Source organism: Geotrypetes seraphini, chromosome 5, assembly GCF_902459505.1.
Source record: "Geotrypetes seraphini chromosome 5, aGeoSer1.1, whole genome shotgun sequence".
Lineage (NCBI taxonomy): Eukaryota > Metazoa > Chordata > Amphibia > Gymnophiona > Dermophiidae > Geotrypetes > Geotrypetes seraphini.
Window position 1 is genome coordinate 99,392,372 of NC_047088.1, and position 27,142 is coordinate 99,419,513.

The 27,142-nt window shown below is 46.3% G+C and overlaps 1 protein-coding gene across 2 annotated transcripts; it reads left to right on the top strand.

The window, feature by feature from the left end:
- Window positions 1-2,243: 2,243 nt before the first annotated feature.
- On the top strand, window positions 2,244-26,183 carry SPN (sialophorin). 2 transcript variants are annotated; one of them, XM_033944415.1, is made up of 2 exons: window positions 2,244-2,372; window positions 23,828-26,183. In XM_033944415.1, the coding sequence occupies exon 2, from the start codon at window positions 23,986-23,988 to the stop codon at window positions 25,354-25,356; it is 1,371 nt and encodes a 456-aa protein (XP_033800306.1). In that variant the 5' UTR covers window positions 2,244-2,372; window positions 23,828-23,985; the 3' UTR covers window positions 25,357-26,183. The 2 variants fall into 2 exon arrangements, with proteins under 2 accessions (XP_033800306.1, XP_033800305.1); XM_033944414.1 differs by lacking the exon at window positions 2,244-2,372 and adding an exon at window positions 18,310-18,407.
- Window positions 26,184-27,142: the final 959 nt, after the last annotated feature.

The following is a 27,142-nucleotide window of genomic DNA, read 5'->3' on the forward strand; positions in this document are numbered from 1 at the left end:
TAGGAGTTGGAAGGGAAAGGAGGAAAGGGATTGGGACTTGCATACTGCCTTTTTGTAGTTTTACAACCACACTCAAAGTGTTTTACATACAGGTCATAGAAACATAGAAACATAGAAATAGACGGCAGATAAGGGCCACGGCTCATCTAGTCTGCCCACCCCAATGACCCTCCCCTACCTTTCTCTGTGAATAGATCCCACGTGTCTATCCCATTTGGCCTTAAAATCAGGCACGCTGCTGGCCTCAATAACCTGAAGTGGAAGACTATTCCAGCGATCAACCACCCTTTCAGTGAAAAAGAATTTCCTGGTGTCCCCATGCAGTTTAAAACCCCTGATTTTCCACGGATGCCCCCTTGTTGCCGCGGGACCCTTGAAAAAGAAGATATCTTCTTCCACCTCGATGCGGCCCGTGAGATACTTGAATGTCTCGATCATGTCACCCCTCTCTCTGTGTTCCTCGAGTGAGTACAGCTGCAACTTATCCAGCCGTTCCTCGTACGGGAGATCCTTGAGTCCCGAGACCATCCGGGTGGCCATTCTCTGGACCGACTCCAGTCTCAGCACATCCTTATGGTAATGCGGCCTCCAGAATTGCACACAGTATTCCAGGTGGGGCCTCACCATGGATCTATACAATGGCATAATGACTTCAGGCTTACGGCTGACAAAACTCCTGCATATGCAACCTTCAAGTATTTTCCTTGTCTATCCCAATGGGCTAACAATCTATCTAATGTACCTGGGGCAGTGGAGGATTAAGGGCTAGATTCACTAAAGATAGCAACTCAATCGCTGTTGGCTGATTCTCTGGCCGATTTTCCAATAGCGATTGATTCACTATCAAGTTTGCATGCAAATGATTTGAACGGAGGTGCAAATCATTTCCATACAAACCCACCGACTCAAGCGCTCAGTGAGCGATTGAGACATGCACAGAGTCCTAACATAAGAACTGCCATCTCCGGAACAAACCTTCGGTCCATCAAGTCCGGCGATCCGCACACGCGGAGGTCCAGCTAGGTGTACACCTGGCGTAATTTTAGTCACCCATATCCCTCTATGCCTCTCGTAAGGAGATGTGCATCTAGTTTGCTTTTAAATCCTAGAACGGTAGTAACAGGAGAAGCAGCCTCCTGTCACTGCTGTCAGGGCTTCTGCTTTTTTTTTTTTTTTTAATGAAACAGATGTTCTGCAATACTTAAATGCGCACCATCTGTCCCATTAAAAAAGCCCTCCTCCCGTGCTAGCACCCCTGAACCCCAAAAAACTGGCAGGATGAATGCCCACTCCCTCCTGCCATGATGGCTCCCACCCGCTCCCCTGAAAAAAACAGCAGGAAGGATGCCCACTCCCTCCTGCCACTGCACTGCCCCCTCCCTATCCAGGCCCCGGTGCTCGTACCTCAAAGTTGGGAGCAGGAGGTACCGAAAACACCTCCTGCTCCTCCTCTGGTCGCTACGCCACTGGGCCTTAGGCCCCTCCGCAGAACATCATGTGATGCACAGGGAGGGGCCTAAGGCTCTGATTGGCTCAGATGCCTTGGGCTCCTCCCTTGGGAAGGGCCTAAGGCATCTGAGCCAATCAGGGACTTCCTTAGGAAGGAGCCTCAATCAGGGACATCAGCTTCAGCTCTCTCTCTGACATCACTTCCAAAGCGCCCTCCCTGAAGTGACGTCAGAGAGAGCAGAAAAGCCAACGCGTGCAGCAAGTTGGTGGTTGCTCGCACTGAAGTTAAAAAGGTATGGGGAAAGGGAAGGGTATGCATGCGCGGTAGGGGGAGAAGTGGAAGGGAGGGGTGTGGAGAGGCGGAGGGGTGCCAGTGCCCTAAGCAAGATGGTGCCCAGGGTGAATCCCCCCCCTCACCTCCCCTTACTGTGCCACTGCCTGTAACACCCCTCTCCTGTCCAATTTTTAAAGATGGTCACATACTGCCAGTATTCAGTGTTATTGCCAGTTAAGTGCTGCTTAATACTGATGGCCAGCCTGCCTACTTATACCACTTTGAACTGGCCCTAAGGGATCCAGCTGAAGAACAAACAGGTTCTGTAATGTCACAATGTAAAAAGAGAATAGGGCAGAGAATGTAAGTCTGTCTATTTTTCTATCTCTCTATGGGTCCCACATGAGAAGCACTCTGTGAGCTATTGACTTCCTCTTTGAATCGTCAAAAGCCTTTAGCAACCCAACAGGAAGAACATTTTTGACTGTGTCTTGCTGTGGCTTAGCCAGTCACTGAGAGACTTTTCTGAGTGCCTGCTGTACGGTGGTTTAACCTGCTTTCGAATAAAAAAAAATCCCATTCTGATTAAAGGAATAAGAAATCAGTTAATAGGATCGGCCAGAGGAAAAAGGCATTTGGAGCTGATAAGGTAAGGACCAGAACCACCATATTGATTACTGGGAAAACTTGGGTTGTGCTGAAAAACATCTTTAGACTTTAACAGAGGTCTCAGGGTAGTAGAAAGTAAGATACAGTAGCATTCTTATTGACCTAAATACTAAGCATTTTTCCACAAATTCAAAATGGAACAAGCCCTTAAGCCCATCTGACTTTCAGTTGCAGATGCCTTCCTAAATGACAAAGCTTAAAGTTTTTGGGTAGCTATTCTGTCCCCACCACCTTGATAAATGAAATCAACAGTCAAGTGCATCTATGATTTTACATCCAAAACAACTTCACAAGGGCTTTGCAGCAGTTTGAAACATGTGTGAGGTTCAGCAAAAGATGAATGTTTTATGTTGATGAGAGTGGTCAGGGCTAGATTAGAACCTGAACCAATTGGTAGGTTTGTGATCCTGGAGGGAGGGGAAAAGAAATGATGGGGATTCATGCCAAAACCTAGAAGAAAGAAGACTGCTGCAGAAGGATCTGCCCTTAGAACAGGGGGGAGGGGGGAGATAGTCCATGAAAGGATTTTTGAAAAAAAGGTTATATTAACCTAGATTGTTATAATTAAACTAGTGTTTAAGCCCGTTACATTAACGGGTGCTAGAATATATGTCTGTCTGTCTGTCTTTCTTTCTTTCTGTGTCTCTCCCTGCCCCTGTCTCTCTCTTCCTTTCTTTCTTTCTCCCTCCCGCTGTCTGTTCTTTCTTTCTGGTTCTTTCTTTGGCACCCTGTCTGTCATTCTTTCTTTCTGTCTCTCTCCCTGCCTGCTGTCTTTCTGTGTGTCTGTCTTTTGTTCTAATGCGCTGCCTGCCTGCCTGTCTTTCTGTCTCTCCATGGCCCCCTTCTGTCTCCCCTCCCCCAAAGCAAACCAAGATTGCTCACAGGCCCCCTTTCCCTCTCCGTCCCCTCCACTTCCCTGTGCAGCAGCAGCAGCATTTCCCTCCTACCCTTCCCTGTGCAGCAGCAGCATTTCCCGGCTTTCCCTGTGCAGAAGCAGCATTCCCCCCCCCCCGACACACACACACTTCCCTGTGCAGCAGCAGCATTTCCCTCCCCCCCCCACACACACTTCCCTGTGCAGCAGCAGCATTTCCCACCTTTCCCTGTGCAGAAGCAGCATTTCCCGGCCTTCCCTGTGCAGAAGCAGCATTTCCCCCACACACACACTTCCCTGTGCAGCAGCAGCATTTTCCACCCTTCCCTGTGCAGCAGCAGCATTTTCTACCCTTCCCTGTGCAGGAGCAGCATTTCCCGGCCTTCCCTGTGCAGAAGCAGCATATCCCCCACACACATACACTTCCCTGTGCAGCAGCAGCATTTCCCACCCTTCCCTGTGCAGCAGCAGCATTTCCCACCCTTCCCTGTGCAGAAGCAGCATTTCCCGGCCTTTCCTGTGCAGCAGCAGCATTAACCGCAGCCTCCTTCCCAGCTACCGTGTTTAAATTCACAGAAAAGCGCTGCGCCGCACTACCGCTGTCTTCGGTGTCTTCTATCCACTGCAGCCAACCCTAGCGGAAACAGGAAGTAGTCAGAGAGGGCGGGCTGCAGTGGACAGAAGACGGCGAGGCTAGCTGTAGCGCAGTATAGCGCTTCTCTATGAATTTAAACGTGACGGCTGGGAAGGGGGCTGTGGGAAGGTTTTGGCGGTGAGTGAGCCAGTGAGAAGGTTTTGGCTGTGAGTGATGGCGGGAGGGGGGAGTCGCTGGCTGTGCTGTGGTGCATGCACCTCAAGCCGCCGCCACGGACGGACACAGCACATGTCAGGTCCCCACATCCTCCTAAGTGCGCATGCGCGCTTAGAGGATTATTATTATAGATAAATGTTTTAAATTGTATAGTATAACTATGTAAGATTGAATGGCTTTATACTGGACTGTTATGTACACTACTTTGATTTTATAATAATACTAGTCTTTAAGCCCGTTACATTAACGTGTGCTAGAATAGATGTGTGTGTGTCTTTCTTTCTTTCTCTCTCTCTCCTTGGCCGCGTCTGCCTGTCTGTCTTTTTTTCTTTGTCTCTCTCTCCTTGGCCGCTGTCTGTCTGTCTTTTTTTCCTTTGTTTCTCTTTCCTTGGACACTGGCTGTTTGTCTGTCTGTCTTCCTTTCTGTCTGTCTCTCTGGCCCCCTATCTGTCTGTAATTTTTTCTGTCTGTGTCTCTTCCTGGTCCCCTGCCTGCCTGTATTTCTCTGCTGTGCCATGCCTACCTGCTCCGTGGCCCCCTTTTGTTCCCCCCCCCCCAGAGCAAAGCATGAATGCTGTCTGTCCCCCAGCACACCACTCCCCCCAATTCAGCCCCCTTTCCCTATCCCTGGCCCCCTGCCTGCCTGTATTTCTCTGTTGTGCCATGCCTGCCTGCTTCATGATCCCCTTCTGTTTCCTCCTCTCCCTCCCAGAGCAAAGCATGATTGTTGTCTGCCTCCCAGCACACCCCTCCCACCAAAGCAGCCCCCTTTCCCTCTCCCCCTGACCCCTGTTATGCCATGCCTGCCTGCTCCAGGGCCCCCTTCTGTTCCCCCTTCCCAGAGCAAAGCATGATTGCTGTCTGCCCCCAGCACACCCCTCCCCCAAAGCAGCCCCCTTTCCCTCTCCCCCTGGCCCCCTGTTATGCCATGCCTGCCTGCTCCAGGGCCCCCTTCTGTTCCCCCCTCCCAGAGCAAAGCATGATTGCTGTCTGCCCCCAGCACACCCCTCCCCCAAAGCAGCCCACTTTCCCTCTCCCCCTGCCTGCCTGTATTGCTCCCAAACCACCATTCTTACCCTCCCTCCATCCCGGCTTCCTAGTCTCTTCTGGCCCACCAGCATGAACCGCTGCCGCCGCTGCTGCTCTTCATTCGCGTCTGCCCTCCTCTTCAAAGCAGCCTGCTGAGGATCACCGTCCGGCTGTAGCAAACCTCACAAGCCGCTCTTCACCTCGGTAGCACATTCCCTCTGACGCGATCCTGCCCCTCCTCTGACATACGGGATTGCATCAGAGGGAACGTGCTACCGAGGTGGAAAACAGCCTATGAGGTTCGCTACAGCCGGCCAGCGATCCTCAGCAGGCTGCTTTTAAGAGGAGGGCAGACACGAAGAGCAGCAGCGGCGGCGGCGGTTTGTTGTCTGGCAGGGCGCCTTAGAGTGAGTGAGGGCGGGCGGGGGGAGTCGCCGGCATGTTCTCCGCATCTGTGGTCACCAAACTCCACATGCAGTAGCGTTCTACTGGCATGGAGTTATAGATCACGGACGCAGGGAACATGAAGTTTGAAGTGCACATGCGTGCTTAGGGTTTTATTATTAGTGATAAAATCTAAGCAGTGTACATAACAGTCCAGTATAAAACCATTCAGTCTTACGAGGGGCCGCTGAAAAGTTTTCAGCCCACTTTTTTCATTCTATATTTTTCTGACAAAACAAAAAAAGTGGAAAATCACTGGACTAAGGGCTCCTTTTACTAAGCTGCACAAGCATTTTTAGCGCGCGCTGCAGATTAATGCGTGCCCAAAACAATGGTCCAAAACAATGACCAATCAGGGACTTCCCTAGACTCCTCCCTAAGGAAGTCCCTGATTGACTGAGGGGCCCAGCCCCTCCAAAGAGAGGAGCCTGAGGCGCTTCAGCCAATCAGTGCCTTAAGCCTCTCCCCGTGCATCAAATCATTTACATAGTAACTATGTTACTATGTAAATGATGCGCTGGGGCAGGGCCTAAGGCCGCTATTGGGGCGGCGGCTGGCCGGAGACCAGGGGGAGGAGCCTGCCTCGAAGGAGCAGGAGGGACCGGGCACCCCTTCTGCTCCCAACAATTATAAAGGTACCGGGGTGGGTGGGCCGGTGCCCAACCGCATGGGCCGACCAGGGGTGGGCCAGGGGAGTGGGAAGCCTAGGAGCAGGAGGGACCGAGCGCCCCTCTTGCTCCCAACTTTGGTGTCGGGTTGGGCGTGCCGTGTCAGGGGTGGGCCGGGCCGTGTCATGGTAGGCCGTGCCAATCGGAGGGGGGGAGTGCTGCGCTGCACTTCTTTTTTAATGTCTTTTTTGTTTTAACACCCTCCTGCTTTTTTCTCCAGGGTGGGGGGGGGGGATGCGCGGCAGAGCAGAGCAGGGCAGGCAGGAGAGATCGCAGCCTGGGGGGGTGTCGGGCAGATCTCTCTTGCCTGATCCCAGACTCTCCTGCTTTCTGCCGTCATTCCCCGCAGTGCAGGCCTGCTTTAAAACCATGGGCTTGCACTGCAGGGAACGGTGGCAGAAAGCAGGAGAGTCCGGGAGCAGGCAAGAGAGATCTGGGCTGGGCTGAGCCCTGACAGCAGTGACAGGAGGCTGCAAGCAATAGGAAACGGATCGTGCACAGTTTGGAGGTTTAGTGAATCCTGCCCAAAGTGTTGTCCAAATATGCCATGGATCTCACTAGCTCTTTTGGGAAAGTGATATTTGCATATGAAAGCTGTTGCCCAAAATTATTACTTCATTACCGGATCTGAAACTGGAAAGAGAAGTAGCAACAGAAATCTGGTCTGCAGTGCCCATGAAGTGGGCAGTTCTTGTTTACACAACACATATGGGTTGTGTTGAGACTGCAAGAGTTACAATTGTAAGCTCACCATGGGCAACCAGAAATTCACAGCTGGTGTTACAGAGCAAATGGTCACAAGAATCAGGAATTTGTTTTTCTCAAGTGCTGCTATTCCTGCCTTAAATATGGTCGGACTAATGGGGTATAATCGAAATTGGAATCAGCTTTTCAAAAAAATTAAGAGTGCTAAACCCAACCAAATTACCCCTTCCTTGGCACAGTGAAGGAATATGCTCAATACTTGGGAGAAAGCATCCATTGCATGTACAGAACCATAGGAGCCAGATTTGTGGGTTCGATGGGTGCTTGAGCACCCCAAATATTGAGCAGACTCCTTGTCTGTGTCCATGGATGGTGTAGTTTCCCTTGGGTTTAGTACCCTCAATCATTTAAAAAAAGTTGGTTCCTTTGTACAGACTTGGTATCGGTTGGGGGGGGGGAGGGCAGAGCTGTCCAAGGGCATGATTCTTTGGGGCAGTAAGAAACCCTCACCCAGCTATAGCTGTTACTGATGGAATCATTCAGCTTGTGAGCTATGATTCAGTGCCCTTGCTAGCCTCAGGGCAAGGACTTCTATTCACTGTCACTGCTCAATAGGAATCTGACCCAGCAGCATTTTTCAGTTTTTGACAGAAAAGGTGAAAGGGAAGTGGGAAAGAGGGGAGAAAGTGGAGATTTTCTAATGAAAGACTAAGGGCTCCTTTTATCAAGGCGTGCTAAGGGGGTTAGCGCGTCAGATATTTCATCACGCGCTAATCCCCGCGGCAAGCCTATAAAACTAACGCCTCATCAATGGAGGCGTTAGCGACTAGCGTGGCAGGCGGTTGAACGCATGGTATTCCGCGCGTTAACCGCCTACTGCACCTTGATAAAAGGAGCCCTAGGTTGAATACTCTGGTTGAAATACTTGACTGCGTTGGTATGACTGAAAACAATAAAAGACATTTCAACTAAAACAAGAATCTTACAGTACACGAAAGTTGCTTTGAAAACAAAGAAAATTATAAATAAATTTGAACATGCATGACAAAACGTGGGGGAAGTTTGGTCCTATCGGTATTCTCCACAGAAACTGGATGGCATGAGGGAGTAGCCAAGTGGGGGTAGGAGAGTACAGATTTTATTTCAGTATATGATTTGTTTCCTTGGAGAGCTTTATTATGACTGTTATATTGTGGTTTGCCTTGTGGAAAGAGAAATATAAATAAAAAATAACCAATATAACATTATGTGTTAAGTTAGCTAGCGGTTGGGGGAGGGGGGAGGGCAGCAGCAAAGATAAAATGAGCTGAGTGGTGCGCTCATTCTAAAGATCCTTGGGAGACCATTGCCTATGGTCATTCCAAATACAGTAGTCATAAAGTGTTCTTCAGCACAGGGGCCAGCTCTGTGGGTGCTATTTATTTAACTTATTTATAAATGATCTGGAAATTGGAATGGCGAGTGAGATGATTAGTAGATGACACTAAACTGTTCAAAGTTTTTAAAACACATGCAGATTGTGAAAAATTGCAGGCAGACCTTAGGAAATTGGAAGACTGGGCGTCTAAGTGGCATTTAATTGTACAAATGCAAAGTGATGCACAGTGGGAAGAATAATCCAAATCACAGTTACCGGATGCTAGGGTCCACCTTGGGGGTTAACGCCCAAGAAAAGGATCTGGGTGTCATTGTAGATGAAACCTTCCTCCCAAAATGCAGCGGTGGCCAAAAAAAGCAAGCAAGATGCTAAGAATTATTTAAAAAGGGATGTTATAATGCCTCTGTATCGCTCCATGGTGTGACCTTACTAGAGGATTGTGTTCAATTCAGGTCTCCTTATCGCAAGAAAGATATAGCGGCACTAGAAAAGGTTCAAAGAAAAGTGGCTAAGACGATAAAGGAGATGGAACTCCTCCTGTATGAGGAAAGACTAAAAAGGTTAGGGCTTTTCAGCTTGGAAAAGAGACGGCTGAGGGGAAATATGATTGAAGTCTACAAAATCCTGTGTGGAGTAGAATGGGTACAAGTAGATCAATTTTTCACTCCATCAAAAATGACAAAGACTAGGGGACACTCAATGAAGTTACAGGGAAATACTTTTAAAACCAATAGGAGGAAATATTTTTTTCACTACAAGAATAGTTAAGCTCTGGAAAGCATTGCCAGAGGTTGTGGTAAGGGCGGATAGCGTAGCTGGTTTTAAGAAGGGTTTGGACAATTTCCTGGAGTTAAAGTCCATAGTCTGTTATTGAGAAAGACATGGGGGAAGCCACTGCTTGCCCTGGATCAGTAGCATGGAATGTTGCTACTCTTTGGGTTCTTGCCAGGTACTGGTAACCTGGATTGGCCACCATGAGAACGGGCTACTGGGCTTGATGGACCATTGGTCTGATGCAGTAAGGCTATCCTTATGTGGGTGCTTGAGCACCCCCAATATTGAACAAATTCATAAGAACTGTGTCCAAGAAGAAGTAATTTCCAATGGGTTTAGTACCTCCAATCAGTTTGAAAAGTTGGCTCCTATGCTCTTCAGACCCATGGCCACTGCATAACAATATGTAGAAGATTTATTCACTTATCATTATGCCCAATATCCAACAGAGCCATCCTGAGGACCACTGAATAGGAAGTACTAATACATAACTTATTCTTTTTTAAGATGGCATTGCTATCCAGATAAGTTTAACCCTGTTTTTGAATTGCTCCTGGCCCCCTCCTGATCTTATATGGATAAAATTTGGCAGAGATAAAATTATCCAGCCAAAATATATCTGATAACCTGCACAGAATTTTTTAAAAAACACGTTATTAGTTGATTGCATACAAGGAGCATCTGACAAGTTCTAAACCCAACCTAGAAGAGAATGATGTGATGCCATGAATCTTACAAATTATTCCACACTTTTCAATTCATTTCATATATGACGTGGAGCCATGAGTCATTCAAGTTATTCCACACTTTTTGTTTCAATGATATGAAATGAAACGAAAGTGTGGAACAACTTGTATGTTTCAAGGCTCTACATCATTCTCTTCTTGGTTGGGCTGAGAACTTTTCTGCAGCCTCTTGTAACTGCTTTTGAAACTTAGCAGTTACATCTAGTCTGCCCATCCGCAGTAACCATTATCTCTTCCTCTCTCTAGTCTAAGAGATCTCACGTGCCTATTCCAGGCCCTCATGAATTCAGACACAGTCTCTGTCTCCACCACCTCTTCCGGGACAGTGTTCCATTCATTCCATACATTGACCTGTCAGGTTTGTTGTTTTTTTTTTTAACACAATGCTTTTTCTTATGATGATATGCTATTTATGTATTTGTATAGATATCTACTTTTTTGAAATACAAATTTAAAAAAGACTGGCCTGTATAAAGCAGGACACGCAGTCACCCTTGTGATCGTGTGTACCACATAAAGAATTACCTCCTGCATTAGCTGTGATTATGTGTAGGCAGGGTGGGGCATAGATATGAAAGAAATCTCATGAGTTTCTGATACACCTGATAAGGACTAATGCAAGCACCCACCAATGTACATTTTGTGCAGCTAGAAGTTCTCTTCAAGGTAAAGTGAAAGACACAGGAAGAGACACACCTTGGTGGTGGCTGCCTGTATTAAGATCATTTCTAGTGCTTTTATATGTTCCAGAAAATGCTTCATAACCTGCTTCCTTCCTCTGCTAGATTTTAGCCTCCCTTTTTGACTCTTAGTCCCCACCACAACCATAGCCACCTTCTTTCCCTCGCATAGTTTCTACTTGTGCTCTTTTGCACTAAGGCCCAGCTTTTCCTCTCTGTAGTAATGAACTGGCCTAGGTTCCCCATTCCTTATTCACTCCACCCAATTCTAAAACCTGCTAAATCTTTGGCATTAGGCAGGAATCCTCTACTTCAGGAGGTTATCTCCTGCGCAAGTTCAGAGAACCCCCCACGCTTGGGAGCCAAGTGCTCAGCTTCTTCTCTGCCTGCATGTGACCGCGATCAACTCCAAATCTGACAGCTAATGCTTCCTGCTGATCATCTTGGGAGATTAACAAGCATGAAAGTCTGAAACTATTCATCATCACAGTGATGGCCGAAAAGAGGGTTGCATTGAGAACTGACTAATGTGGAGAGGGTGGAGTGGAGACAGGTATGAGATGGACGGCGGTCAGGTTCTGCCTTTTCTCTCCTCCTCTTCACCCCTTTGCACTTTCTCTTATCTCCTCTGTGTCCCCTCTTTCTCCTTTCCTCTTGTACTATGTAAGCTTGCAAACCTGCTACTATACAACAAAACTGGCTGACTGGCAGTGCAATGGACGATAATCTGAGCACCAACCTAAATGGAAAAAAGGGTCTTTCCCTCCTCTGACTTATCATCTCACCTTGGTGGAGGCAGTAGTCATAGATTCAATGCATTCACAGGCCCTATGGTGATCCTAGTTGCTCCTTAAACGTTGGCTTCCTTTCAGAGAGAATAGGTGAACTGGGTGGGGGAGGGGGGTTGAGTGGAGGGGCCAGGACTACTGCAAACCTATGAGTATATGCCAGCTACAAGTACTGAATACTGCTCCTGCTGGCCCACTACTCCCTGTTAGGGCCAATCCCGCCTGTAACAATATCCCTAACATTTTTGTAAGTGAAGGAAAGGGTAGGGATGCTCATGGTGGTGCTGTTGAGAGGCAAGGGGAGAGATGGTGAGGGAGCACTGATAACTTGGAGTGGAAGCCATTTCAAGTAACCTTGAAAGAGACCTGGGAGTGATGGTGGACACGTCTTTGAAGGCGTCGGCACAGTGCGCCACAGCCTCAAGAAAAGCAAACAAAATGTTGGGTATCATTAAGAAGGGTATCACGACCAGGACGAAGGAGGTCATCCTGCCACTGTATCGTGCAATGGTGCGACCGCATCTGGAGTACTGTGTCCAATATTGGTCACCGTACCTCAAAAAGGACATGGCGGTACTTGAGGGAGTCCAGAGAAGAGCAACTAAACTGATAAGAGGTATGGAAAACCTCTCATATACTGACAGACTGAAAAAGCTGGGGCTGTTCTCCCTGGAAAAGCGGAGACTTAGAGGAGACATGATAGAAACCTTCAAGATCCTGAAGGGTATAGAAAAAGTAGACAGGGACAGATTTTTCAGATTATGGGGAACCACAAGTACAAGGGGGCACTCGGAAAAATTAAAAGGAGACAGGTTTAAAACAAATGCCAGAAAGTTCTTTTTCACCCAGAGAGTGGTGGACACATGGAACGCGCTTCCGGAGGCTGTGATAGGCCGGAGCACGTTACAAGGCTTCAAAGAAGGTTTGGATAGGTTCCTAGAGGATAAAGGAATTGAGGGGTACAGATAAGAGTAGCGGTAGGTTATAGGGATAGTCTGGGACCATTGCTCAGGCAATGGGCCTGATGGGCCGCCGCGGGAGCGGACCGCTGGGCGAGATGGACCTCTGGTCTGCCTCAGCGGAGGCAACTTCTTATGTTCTTATGTTTGGACGCTAACCCCCCTCCTTTACAAAGCCGTGCTAGCGTTTTTCGACGCTCATAGAATTCCTATGAGCATCTGAGCTGTTACTGCAGCAGCCGGCGCTAAAAACGCTAGCATGGCTTTATAAAGGAGGGGGTAAATTGGCAAGCTTAGTGCTGTGTAGTATAATAACACTAATGTCATGTGCTCCAGTTTTAGTAGGCTGAGAGAGTTTTGAGACACATTTCATTGTAGTTTATTGGTTACCGGCAGTTATTCAGTGGTAACGGAATGAAATCAGGTCTCAATATTTATTTTTTTTTAGCCCATGGTACACCAATAATTTTCCTAAATAGATAGCTCAGTTGGATATTGAGCATAATGATAAGTGGATACATCTTCTGCTTTTGTTATGCAGTGACCCTGGGTCTAAGTGGCATAGAGCCCTGTGATTCTCTAGATCAGGAGTAGGGAACTCCGGTCCTCAAGAGCCGTATTCCAGTTGGGTTTTCAGGATTTCCCCAATGAATATGCATGAGCTGCTTTCAATGCATATTCATTGGGGAAATCCTGAAAACCCTACTGGAATATGGCTCTCGAGGACCGGTGTGCCCTACTCCTGCTCTAGAATAATATTCAGGACCAAAGCTTCCACCATATTTTGTCATGCACAGTCAAATCTTCATTTTTCATTTTCTTTATTTTCAAAGTAACTTTTGTGTAATTTAAGATTTATTAGTTTTAGTCATACCAATATCTGAAGATGGAAGGAGGGGGATGACTGGCTCTTTGAGCTTTGGGAATGATTGTGTGTTTCTCACGATGCTGTATTCTTCCTTGATTCGGTTCCTGAAGTACTATTTTTTCTGTGATCCAGAATAAAGATTCTTTAAACTTACCCCCTCTTCTACGAAACCGCGCTAGCGTTTTTTAGCGCAGAGAGTCATGCTGAATGGCCCGCACCGCTCCCGACGCTCATAGGAACTCACCACCTCTTCTACAAAACTGTGCTAGCGTCTTCTAGTGTGGGGAATCACGCTGAATGGCCCGCGCTGCTCCCGATGCTCATAGGAACTCACCACCTCTTCTACAAAACTGCGCTAGCGTCTTCTAGTGTGGGGAATCACGCTGAATGGCCCGCGCTGCTCCCTATGCTCCTAGGAACTCAATGAGCGTCGGGAGCAGCGCAGGCCATTCAGCACAGCTCTCTGCATTGAAAACCACTAGTGCGGTTTTGCAGAAGAGGGGGTTAATCATACCAGCACAATCGGGTATTTCATCTAGAATATTCAACTTAGTGTTACATAAATCTCACAGCAATATTAAGATAAAAGAAAAGGATAATTTGTTTCATAAAAGATAATTACATCCAAAAGTTCACATTATGGAAAGAGAGAAAAAAATTGAAGAAAGATGCTCTGAAGAAAATAAGGAATAATTATACCAAAATCCTGAGCCAATTTATATTATAACTCCCTTCATTTTCTCATCCCTTCTTCTCACTCAAATGAAATGTGTCTAATTGTAATGAATCGACAAACACAAATATCTTACCATGAAAACACACCAAACCTACAAGGACCTCTCAAAAAACCAGACAGCTCCTAATTCCAGTGTTCATGTCTTCAGAGCAAGAAACTGTTTCCTGTATTCCTGTGTAACAAGCAAGATGTCTGTCCCCAGATTCTGTACATATGTGGCAAATGTGTTTCCCAGATTTAGGCATTCATCCCAGATCTTCATGCAAATTATGATAATGAGCCATTAACAATAACAAGTGGTGTTAATTGGCACTTACTTGGGTTTACTCACAGATCTGCCCTGTGCCTGATTGTATACAGTACACGTGCCTAAATCTTTATAGTGCACAACTTAGAAGGGGGTGTGGCCATGGGAGAGGCATGGGCGGGTCAGGGACGTTCCCTGAATTTAGATGCAATGTTATAGCATAGGGTCACTTATGCGCCCAACTGACATTAATTGTGTGCCAGCATTTACACCAAATTTCAGCAGGCATTAAGTGTTGCACTCAAAGTTAGGCACAAGATCCACGCTAAGCTTAACATTCTATAAAGGGCGATCCATGCAGAATGCCTTTTATAGAATACCAGTTTAGGATGGATATTCCCGGCCCCTGTAAGCAAAAGCAAATTGTTTATATGAAAAATATCCACAGAAGCACATGGCAATATTGGAGTCATTTTCTAAAGTAGGTACTATCATTTACACACCAAATACAAATATGAATAATTAAAATAATAGTATGTGTACATTTTCAAATTAAAGCACATCCTTCTGCACATTTTAATACAGTTACTCTGTTTAAAATTTTTATAGATTCAGAATAAAAAAAACAATGAATATGGCAGGTGAAAAAACTTTTTGAAAACCCTTTTTCAGTACTTTCTGATACTTTATTTGGTAGAAATAACAGTATGTAAACATTAAGAACATAAGAATTGCCATACTGGGACAGATCGAAGGTCTATCATGCCCAGTATCCTGTTTCCAACAGTGGTCAACCCAGGTCACAAGTACCTGGCAAGATCCCAAGGAGTAAAACATAGTTTATGCTGCTTTTCCTAGGAATAGCAGTGGATTTCCCCAAGCCATCTCAATAATGGCTTATGGACTTTTGTTTTAGGAAATTAGGCAAACCTTTTTTTAAGCCCTGCTAAGCTAACTGCTTTTACCACATTCTCTAGCAATGAATTCCAGAGTCTTCTTGCTCTTGCTTGTTCTTACTGAACTCGATATTCAGACTGTGGGAGGCAGCCTGGCTATATCCCACAGTCCACAGGGAACCCAGAAATTCAATGCTAGGCCATATCTGGTGAACAACATTCAATTTCTGGTTTTTTAAAGCTACTTTTGACATAGCTGGTTAAGCCAATATTTATTGACTGTCCAGCTGTCATAGTGGCCAAAGATAGACTTGCAATTTATGCAAGTCTATCTGGGCATTAAACATAGCTGGTCAGCCAATGAATACTGGCGCTCACCAGCTTTGTCATGCAACATAGCTAATGACTGGGCTAGCTGGCCTGTTACATAGAGCTGAATACTGGGCAAACTCTTCTAGCTCTAAATATTCTTTGGTCTCCTTGCAAGCACTGCATGTGAGATCTTCTTAGAGATTTTCAATAATATTCAAGACTGTGAAGACCACCAGTCCAAAATGTTTATCTCTTTCTCTTGTGAGTACTTCATGGTTAATTGTAAAATATGCTTTGAACTGTTATCTTACTTAAATGTCCAGCCTCTTTCCAACTTTCAATTTCTGAACTGAATGTGGATTTTCAGCATTTAGGGTATGTTGATATCCTAAAAGTTAATTGATGAGGACATGCTAAACTTTAGGAAATACATGACAAACAAAGGGGGTAATATTCAGCTGGCAGCAGTCAGCATTTGGTTAAATTCTGCCCAGTGCCTGCTGAATTGTGCCTAGATATTCAGAGCTGGCCTTTCTCTTGGTATTGCCACTGAATATCTGGGAGTTACTCAGGTACCACCGATATATATTCAATGGCAGTACCCATATAGCTGGCTAACCGGTTAACTTAGGACAGCCTTTTTGCTAGCATTCTTTAATGGCATCTTGGCGCCTAAAGAACTTACTGCACTTCTTCGAAGGAATTAACAAATGGATGGTCAAAGGGGACCCCAAAGACATCGTATATTTAGATTTCCAAAAAGCCTTTGACAAGGTACCCCTTGAACGCCTACTTTGGAAACTGAAGAACCATGGAGTGGAAGGAGACGTACACAGATGGATCAGAAATTGGTTGGTGGGTAGACAGCAGAGGGTAGGAGTGATGGGCCACTACTCGGACTGGAGGAGGGTCACGAGTGGTGTTCCACAGGGGTCGGTGCTTGGACCACTGCTATTCAATATATTTATAAATGATATAGAATCAGGGACGAAGAGCGAAATAATAAAATTTGCAGACGACACCAAACTATTTAGTGGTGCTCAGACTAAAGAGGATTGCGAAGAATTACAAAGGAACCTGAACAAGCTAGGGGAGTGGGCGGCGAGATGGCAGATGAAGTTCAATGTAGAGAAATGCAAAGGATTGCATGTAGGAACCAAAAACCCGAGGTACAGCTCTATGATGGGAGGGATGTTATTGAGTGAGAGTACCCAAGAAAGGGACTTGGGGGTAATAGTGGACAAGACAATGAAGCCATCGACACAGGGCGCAGCGGCCGCCAAGAGAGCGAATAGAATGCTAGGTATAATCAAGAAGGGTATTACAACCAGAACAAAAGAAGTTATCCTGCCGTTGTATCGGGCGATGGTGCATCCGCATCTGGAGTACTGCGCCCAATATTGGTCGCCGTACCTTAAAAAGGATACGGTGATTCTCAAGAGCAGTGGTTCTCAACCCTGTCCTGGAGGACCACCAGGCCAATTGGGTTTTTAGGATAGCCCTAATGAATATGCATGGAGCGGATTTGCATGCCTGTCACTTCCATCATATACAAAACTCTCTCATGCATATTCATTAGGGCTAGCCTGAAAACCCGATTGGCCTGGTGGTCCTCCAAGACAGGGTTGGGAACCACTGCTCAAGAGGGTTCAGAGGAGAGTGACACGTTTGATAAAAGGAATGGAAAACCTTTCATACACTGAGAGACTGGAGAAACTGGGGCTCTTTTCCCTGGAGAAGAGAAGACTTAGAGGGGACATGATTGAAACCTATAAGATCATGAAGGGCATAGAGGAAGCAGAGAGGAACAGATTCTTCAAACTTTCGAAAACTACAAAAACGAGAGGGCATTCGGAAAAGTTGAAAGGGGACAGATTCAAAACCAATGCTAGGAAGTTTTTCTTCACCCAACGAGTGGTGGACACCTGGAATGCGCTTCCAGAGGTCGTGATAGGACAGAGTACGGTATTAGGGTTCAAGAGGGATTGGACAATTTTCTGAAGGAAAAGGGGACAGAGGACTACTACACAGGTCCTGGACCTGTTGGGCCACCGCGTGAGCGGACTGCTGGGCACAATGGACCTCTGGTCTGACCCAGCAGAGGCACTTCTTATGTTCTTATGTTAGATGATGTCATAGACCTGGCACTCAGTATGCATTATCAGGGTGCTTAATGTGTGGCACCCAGTTATATAACTGCCCTTTATTTCCTGTGCTACCGGCTTCCACACAGTTCTAAAACATAATAAATTTAATATGGGTGTTCTTTTCTTCAAATGCTTCACCCTTTTTTTTTCTCTCTAAATGTATTATATACAGTTGTGGCCAAACAGTTCCATTTTTGTTGCATCAGTCCAGAATTTCAGGCTTATCAAGGTTTTCTGGTGCAAATTTTAGACAATGACTTTTGTGATGAAGTCACTCGAAAGGATTCCTTCTGGACACTGGGGGCTAGATTCTTATAACGTTGTGGTAAAATCCAATAGGCCGCTATCGCAGCCATTTATGTAGCAATTTCAAAACGGCAAGTTAGTCTCCATAAACCTCGCATGCAAATAAAGTTGGCTGAGAGTAGCGAAGATTTGCTAAATGTGCATGTGCCCATCACTGGTGATAACAATGAGCATATGCGCAGAATAAACGCAAAAATTAGGAAAAAAACAAATCAAAAATCAGCAGGAGGGATGCCGCTCCCTCCCGCCGCTGAAGTCAAGCAACCACTCCCCACACATACACAGCAGCAGGAGAGATGCCCACTCCTTCCTGCTGCCAAGCACCCCCCACACACACACACACCCACCATGCCTCCAACAACCCCCGCTCCCTCCTCCTTATTTAAAATGTCTAGCCGAAGGGATGCCTACTCCCTCAAGCCAGCAGGTCCACCTCTTCAAAATGGCAGGCCATTCCCTCCCCGGTGCATCCTAGGATGCACTGGGGAGGAGCTTAAGGCTATGATTGGCCCAGATTGTTTAAGGCCCCTCCTATGGGCCCGTAGAATCCCAGAATGCACCAGGGAGGGGAAGGCCTGCCATTTTGAAGAGGTGAGCCTGTAGAATGGAAAAAGCATGCATCCCTACAGCAAGCCATCGTAAATAAGGTAAGTGGGATGGAGCGGGGGCTTGTCAAAGGCAATGGGGGTTCTGAGGGAGTGCTGCTTGTCGGTGGAAGGGAGTGGGCATCTCTCCCATTGTCATGGAGGGTGCTTGACTTTGGCAGCAGGAGGAAGTGGGCATCTCTCCTGCTGCCATGGGAAGGATGTTTGACTTCGGCAGCAGGAGGGAATGGGCAGCTCTCCTGCCGATCTTCGATTTGGGGTTTGTTTGTTTTTTATTTTAATTTGTGGGGGGAGGAGTCTGAGCTGTCAAGCATTACTTTCCTGTCAGTGCCTGAGCTAATTAGCACTCAGGCACTAATCAGAAAGCAGGGCAACGACAACTCAGACCTGTTGGCAAATTGTGGCCGCAAATGTGGCATATGGAGGTTAGAGAATCACTCGGCAATTATATAAGAATCTCTTGGAGTGCTCATTTTAATAGTAATGACCTCGTACTACATTTGCATGACAGTTTTGGAGACTGCCAGAAAACTCAGAAAAGACCAAGGTAAAGCTGTTTTAATAATCAACCGGTTTAGTGAGCACGTTAAAGGCAAATTTTAGTTTTGAGAATCTGGCCCTGGGTTTCCTCTCTCCCATCACAACTCCTTTCTTTACGGCAAACTGAGGTCTCTGGTTATATGCAGAATATTGTTGGGGGCATTGCAGCTAATTTGGGTGCAAGGAAGAGCCCAGACCTCAGGAGTGAAGTGTCACCCAGAACTGCCTTCCCCATCTCAGCAGACACATGTAGCGATGCAGGCTATTATGGAATCTACATAGCAGCCTGCAAGGGAGGGGAAGTATAGCCATTGAGTCGTTCTTCTGAAGGACATGCACAACTGCACATGAGTTACAGCAGCCGTTAGTGGGAGGGGAGGAAGTTCTAACTCAGGGAACTGAATTTACAATTCCCCCTTTGATAAAAGTTGAAATAAACATGGAGGCAAAAGTAAAGGATGGCAGAAAAAGACCTGCACAGTCAATCCAGATAAACTCTTAAGGTATGATGTGATACTACATATGCATCTATGCTCAGGAGTAATTTCTGCTGTTCAAGAGAATTCTGTGAAGTTGTAGGATATGGAAACCAAACTTGGAGTATATGATACAAAGTTAGAGGATTTGACTACATAAGGTCAGCAAGTAAAACAAACTCAGGTGGTTCCACTTCAAGCACAAGATATTATACCATAAGGCAGAAAAATTTTATAATTATATAAGACATGTGATTTCTTATCAAAAGCATATTAAATGATACTAAACTACATTTAAGAATTTTCTTCAGATGCTGTGTCTCCTAAGGATCTGTGCTTTGTGGTGTAAATTCACTGTGTTTTTGCAGTTCTTACTTCTTATTGTAAACTGCACTGAACCGTGAGGTATAATAAATTTATTATTATTATTCTGAGTCTTTACCTCCTTTACAAAAATTATATTTTCTGCCCTCACCTGTTAAAAGACATACATCTTCAACTGTTGAACCTCCGCTCGTGGATGTTTCTTTAGATAGTGTAAATGTAACAGAAATTCTAGAAATTTCTATGGATGATGTTATATACAGGATAAAGAAGTTTTCCTCTCTCTTTTGTTTTATCTAACTGTAATTTCTGTGGTACGTAGAAAGATTTTGAATTTATCTGCCTTTAAATGTATACATTCAGAAGAGCCCCTCACCTTGAGATACAAACAGAATAATAAGAAAAGGCAAGGGGGACGTCTTTTCAATCAATAATAAAGTCTTTATTTGAAACTAAAAGGTCCCAACAAGGATCTCAGTTTTGGCGTTAGAAGATGCCTTCTTCATGGGACACTTTGCTGAAAACAAACACAGGGTCAAAAAAGTCGTCAACGGGAAGGCCCGTTTGCAGGCAGTCTCTACTGTTCTGACCCTGCGTTTGTTTTCAGCGAAGTGTCCCCTGAAGAAGGCGTCTTCTAAACACTGAAACTGGGATCCTTGTTGGGACCTTTTTGTTTCAAATAAAGACTTTATTATTGGTTGAAAAGACATCCCTCTTGCCTTTTCTTTTAAATCTATACAGCATTATCTGAGCTTTTACTTACTGAAACAATACTAGCAATAACAATCTAAATAGATAAATAACTGCAATAAAGATAAGTGCTGTGAAGATAAGTGTAACCTTCCTGAAGGTTCTTTTTCCTGTTCCCTGTGCACAGTGGTGAAATATTTTCCTATTTTGAAAGATTACATTTAGAGAAGTAGTGGTTTTTTTTTTTTGCCTATGATACAGATTAAGAACGGCTAAAAAACTCATTGGGTTGCCGTCTGCATATATAACTAGTTGAGGCTTACTTAAATGGTTTTTCAAAGGATATTTCCACCACTTGGCTTATAACATTTTTGCAACATTTTTTGCTGCAGTTATTTATCTATCCTTTTACTTACTGACCAATATTCAGCACTATTTGACCAGCCAGGGTCGGCTCCTGGCTGGCCACAGCTAGCTATCCATCTATTTCAGTGGGAGATAGGAGGTTATTTCTCACTAAATATCCCTGTCAGCAGCTAGCCAGGTGCAGAGCAGGTTTAATTCGTCGAGGGCCCCTAGGCACACAGGTCCACTTGGCCCCCTGCCCCACCCCGCCCCCTACCCCACTCCATCCCGGCCCTCTCCGCCATGTCCTGCCTTCTCTCTACCATGCCCCACCCCCATTTTCTTATTTACTTCTTTATTTCCACTTTATTTCTTTTATTTTAAAATTCAAAACAAACAACGATTACCATACCAGTGCCAGTGTTTCTTCTATGCAACCTAATAAACATTTCTGAACAAATCCCCCCTTCCTTCCTAGAGGAAGAGATCTTCAGCTGGCAGGGCTTTGGGAAGCCCACCAATTTATATTTTGCATTTGGGTAGGAAGCATGGGGCATGGCGGAAAGAAAATTTAGTGCCCATCATTTTATTGGACTAATACATTTCTCATATACAAGAAAACCTTATGGATAACAACTGGAAACAGCGGTATGGTGAACAACTTAACAAGCTGTGTAAGCTCATACAGGGTTTCCTTGTATATGATACACTTTTGGACCCCTGAGGAAGGAGTGTTTCTTCGAAACACAGAGTTGGGTCCCAGTTCATCAGCCCCTTTTGGATGACTATATTTAAATTTACATGACTATATTTATATTTACATTTGTTCATTAAAGACTTGGAGGGGCATAATAAAAAAAAACGTTAAGTCCCTTTTTGGCCTAAGTCCTTAAACGTTCAAAGCAGAAGTAGGGAAAGTGTCCATAACCAAAACAAACGTCCTTGTTTTGATTATGGCCTGCCTCTACCAAACGCCCAGATCACCACTACGTCTACAAGTACATCCCCACGACGTCTACACTTTTTGGCCATAATGAACCAAAAAAACGCTTAAGCTGCAAACGTCCAATACAAGGGCTTTTAGGCGAAGGAGGAGCCAGTCCTCCGCCTAAAAGCTGGATTCTGTAACCGGTGTCTGTCAAAAACAACACCGGTTACAGAATCCCCCCCCACAACGATCCAGGCAGGAGAGTGCCCAAGCCCCCCTGCCATGTCGAACTGCGAACCCCCCCCCCCCCCCCCGACAACATCAGGGCAAGAGGGAGCCCAAGCCCTCTTGCCCCGGCGATCATGCCCCCCCAACTCAATATGGCCAGGAAGGAGCCCAAACCCTCCTGGCCCCGGCGACCCCCCCCCTCTGACAGGAATGGGCCAGGAGAGAGCCCAAGCTCTCCTGGCCCCGGCGACTCCCTACCCCCACTCCCCACTACAATACGGGCAGAAGGGATCCCTGGCCCTCCTGCCCTCGACACAACCCCCCTCCCTCCAACGACCGCCCCCCCCAGAACCCACGATCGACCCCCCCCCCCGCCGACTCGCGACCCCCCCGGCCGACCCCATGACCCCCCCACCCCCCTTCCCAGTACCTTTCACATTGGCCAGATGGACGGGTGCCAAGCCCGCCCGTCCGGCAGGCCAGCCGGGTCCAGAATGGGGCCGGATTGGCCCAGGTGACAGAAACCCCACCCACAGGTGGGGCCTAAGGCGCCTGGGCCAATCAGAATAGGCCCAGGAGCCTTAGGCCCCTCCTGTGGGCGAGGCCTTAGGCACATGGGCCCACAGGAGGGGCCTAAGGCTCCCGGGTCTATTCTGATTGGCCCAGGCGCCTCAGGTCCCACCTGTGGGCGGGGTTTCTGTTGCCTGGGCCAATCCGGCCCCATTCTGGACCCGGCTGGCCTGCCGGATGGGCGGGCTTGGCATCCGTCCGTCTGGCCAACGTGAAAGGTACGAGGAAGAGGATGGGGGGGTCGTGGGGTTGGCCGGGGGGTTGCGGGTCGGCGGGGGAGTTCTGGGGGGCGGTCATTGAGGGGAGGGGGGTTGTGTCTAGGGCAGGAGAGCCTGGGATCCATCCTGCCTGTATTGTAGTGGGGGTTGGGGGGTAGGGGGTTGCCGGGGCCAGTAGGGCTTGGGCTCCCTCCTGGCCCAATCCAGTCATGGGGGTCGCCGGGGCCAGGAGAGCTTGGGCTCTCTCCTGGCCCATTCCTGTTAGAGGGGGGATCGCTGGGGCCAGGAGGGCGTGGGCTCCCTCCTAGCCATATCGAGTCGGCGGGGGGGCACGTTCCGGGGCAAGAGGGCTTGGGCTCCCTCTTGCCCCGATGTTGTGTGTGTAGGGGGGGGGGGTGATGCATCACGGCAGGAGAGATGCCTCATCTCCCCTACCGCGGTGTCATCACTCCTCTACCAGAATTGTCGCGACCCACGGCAGAAGAGATAGGGCATCTCTCCTGCTGTGGGTTGCGGCAGTTCGGGTAGAGGAGTGATGGCATCGAGGTAGGGGAGATGAGGCATCTCTCCTGCCGCGATGCTTGCGGTGAAGGGGTAGGCAGGTTGCTGGGGCCGCTGAGCTGATCGCAGCAGCCACAATCAGCTCAGCGGCCCCTTTTTCGGCACTTAGACCTGGTTTGACTTCGTCTAAGTCAAAAAGCTCTAAGTGTCGACTAGGCAACCTGCCTACGGTTTTAGTTATACCTGTTGTACGCCTAGGTGTAGGTCGGCCCACCTCCCGCCCACTGCCCGCCCTTTCCCCTCCTCTAAACACGCCTCTTTTCTCTCTGTGCGTTTAGAGGCAGGGGAAAGGCCTAAGCTGTTTTTAGATATGTCTAAAAACCAGCTTTGGTTATGGGTACTTGGACGATCAGGCTTTTTGATCGTCCAAGTAGCCATTTAGGACACTTTTTAGACGTTTTTTTTTAATTTTTATTATGAACCCCTTGGCGTCTTGTACACCATCCCTGCAGTTTTTGGTTTTGTTCTTCGATTTGACATTTTACTGCAGTTTTGTTGGATTCTTTGCTTGTTGTTGCCTTTCAGCTTATATTGTGACCTAGGAAGACTGATAATTATTTGTTGTTTTGTTTAACATTTCAGGTTTCACTCTGGGGTTCAAAACACTTTAAAGACCACTTGGAGGTGACTGTGCTTTGAGTGATATCTTCCTCTATGTGTGGTGGAACAAAAGAGAGAGGACCTCCTGATCACTAAGACTATTAAACCTTAAAGATACACAGAAAGACCAAGACAGAATTATGATGGAGATGTTAGTAAAGAATCAAAGAGCCAAGATAGTTTGGCTAGTGATGAACTTCTTCGCTTTGTGGTCATTGTCAGTGATGGGTGATGAAACGACAAATGGAATAGTGAGGAAAAATATTTCTACTACAGAATCTAATGTGGTTAGGGCAGAAAACTCCACATATCCCTCAGCTGGTAAAACTGGTCATAGTGGTACTGCTGCAGAGTCTACAACCATCATCAGCTTATATAATTCTGCACTTGAGCCATCTACTGTACAAGACTTGGCCACAAGGGATGGGTTGGACCCTATTTCCACCATGGAGATATTTACTAAGGTTAGAGCAGAGGCTCTTGAAAAGATGCATTCAAGTGTGTCACAGGCATTGACCTCAGATTCCATGATGCATTTGTCTCAAACAAGTAGTATGGCATTACCTACTGAGACCATGGCTTCCAGTAACACTGCTGGAAACATTACTATTTTACCTAAAGTTGACAGGGATGTGCCAGCAGCTACTTCTGCAGCGTTCTTTGACAAAATCACCACTGGAAACAGCCTCTCTCCTGTTAGGACTGGCCAAAGTATCACACCAACTTCAGAACAGCTATTCACTTCCTCATTTTCAAGTGTAATGAGTGTCAGTTCTACCAAGCACACTAATTACACAAAGAAACAGGAAGATATGGTGCCTACCCCAATGTCTGTGTCTTCGTCTACAATGAACAGCTCAACTTTGTTGACAAACACAACACCCATTGCAAGACAAGGTATTAACCACTTATACCTCATCATTGTGTTTGTCATTCTCCTTCTGTTGATCTTGGGCTTCTGTTTCGTCTGTGTGGCTAAGAAGAAAAGGAGATCAGGATCCACCAGCTTTCCTATTAAAAAACACAAGAAGAGAGAAGATGCTTGGGCTGGTCCTGTCATGATCCCTGAGGACAATGTAATACCAGCAGAAGACATGGAAGAAGGGAAGGATAAGGATCAGGCTGGGAAGCACCTCACCTTGACAACTTTCTTTGGGAAAAGAAAGTCCAGACAATGCTCAGTCTTGCTTGAGGATGTCACTGTTAATGTAGAACAACCGGCCAAAGAGGAAGAGAAGCCTCTGGTGGACCAGGAAGCCAATGGTCAGATGACCAGCAATGAGAAGTCAATAGAACCTCCAACTTCCTCCACAAAAGAACACAGACCTGAAAGTGAACCTCAACCAAATGGACATGTTCTTAATCCAACAGATATGATCCCTGAAAACAAGGGTGAAAGCTCAAGTGATCTCCCATCTCCAGTAGCAATGCCAGCCCCTGATACAGATTTTCCTCTTCCTCCTTCAGAGCTAGAAATGATCCAAGATAATGAGACAGACAATGCCTGCTGAAAGCAGTCTACGTTCTCTTCCCCATCTCAGTCTGGTATCATGTTGTTCAAAATATAGGGCTTGATATCATTAGCCATGGAGGAGTCAATGAAGCTAGCTTGGCCTATACAACCAGCTTCATAAGGAATTGGATTGAGGCGTACTTACAGGCTATCTCACTAGGGCTGAGAAAATATTAACTGTCTATAGTGAGCCAGCCACATCTTTGCTGGTAGCACTACCAGCCCTTGGCTACTTCATGGAAGGAAGTTGAGTAGTACAATATGTCATTCAGCTTTAGATTGAGGTGTGAGTCCTCCTGATCGTATATCATTTTAGGAAAGAAAGAAGTTAAATTCATTTGTCATTATTTTTTGGTTCAATGACAACTGAGTATAGGAATAAAGTACTGGATAATTGTTTTGAATTGCCAGCTATTTTGAAAGTTGCCCTTCCTCTGCTGGTTGGCCACTGTGCAATCATCAGTTATCAGAAAAGCTGTCTTTCCTCCACAGTCTGCACCTAGCCACTTTGCAACATCACTTGCCATTCCAAACTGCTTTGCCACCATTTTATGATGCTTTTGCATAGCTTTACCAAAAGACCCCACTAGAACTCAACCATATGAAAATACAAAAGTATTGCTCCAAGAGATGCCAACACGTTTTGGTTTTCAACCAAAGTTCATGAACTACACTTATTTTAATTCCAAGTTGGTATTTGTCCCCTGAAAGAAGGCATTCCAGATTGCCGAAACTGGGTCCTAGTCGGGATCTTAGCTTTGTTGTCAGGCCAAGTAAACATACTGGGACTTTTTATGCTAATAAATGTGACTGTTGGCTGCTTTATGACATCTCGCTTGCCTTTTTTGTTTGTTCACATTAGTGTGTGGTCATTAAAAAAAGATCAGTGCATGGCTGTTAAAAAAGATTGCTATCACTTGGCTATAATTCTCTAGAACAGTGTATCTCAAACTGTGTGCCAAAGCACACTAGTGTGCCTCCTGAGATTTCAGGTGTGCCACAATACACTGGGAAGGAGGAGAGGCGCCAGCGCCAGCTCACTGCCTACAGGACAATCAGTGGGCGCCAGCACCTATCTTTCTCTCTGGCCTTCTTCCCTTCTGGCATCTCAGGGCCCGCCTGGAGGTCCTATACACACGCGGACATCAACATGATGATGTCACACATGCGTGTGATGTCATCATGGTGATATCCACGCACTTCCAGGTGCCTCGAGCACTTATCTGCTATGATTTAGTTCATGGAGCGCCTCTCCCGACATGTCTATGTTTCAATTGGTCAGAATGGCAACTAATACTGAGGAAATTGAGGAGAAAGATAGTGATCGTGCTATGTTAGCAGCACTTTAAGAATGCTGGAGGAGCCTCGACCCTGAAGAAGTGCAATTGAAACATGGACATGCCGGGAGAAGCGCTCCATGAACTGAATCATAGCAGACAAGTGACACTGTTTAAATATAAATCTAAAAGAAATAATATTAAAGCATAAAAGAAAAATGAACAGGAAACCGAGTACGGTGTAAAGATCTGGTGAAGATAGTGCCTCGTGCAGCAAATGCATGACTACCTGCAGAAGAGCCAACTGAGGATCTTTTAGATATTTAAAATTATATATATATATATATATATAATAGAGATGTACTTAGGAGGAAAGTTGCTGCTGTATTTAAAAAAAGATAAGCATATGAACCCTTACTGCTTCCTCTTTTGTAGGTGGGAACGACTCACATGCTAATCAGCGTATGGGAATACAGAAACTCTGATTAGCACAGAAATGCCAACTCT

What these genes read in the sequence shown, in the direction of transcription:
- SPN (XM_033944415.1), top strand. Translation starts at nt 23,986, where the DNA reads ATGATGGAGATGTTAGTAAAGAATCAAAGAGCCAAGATAGTTTGGCTA.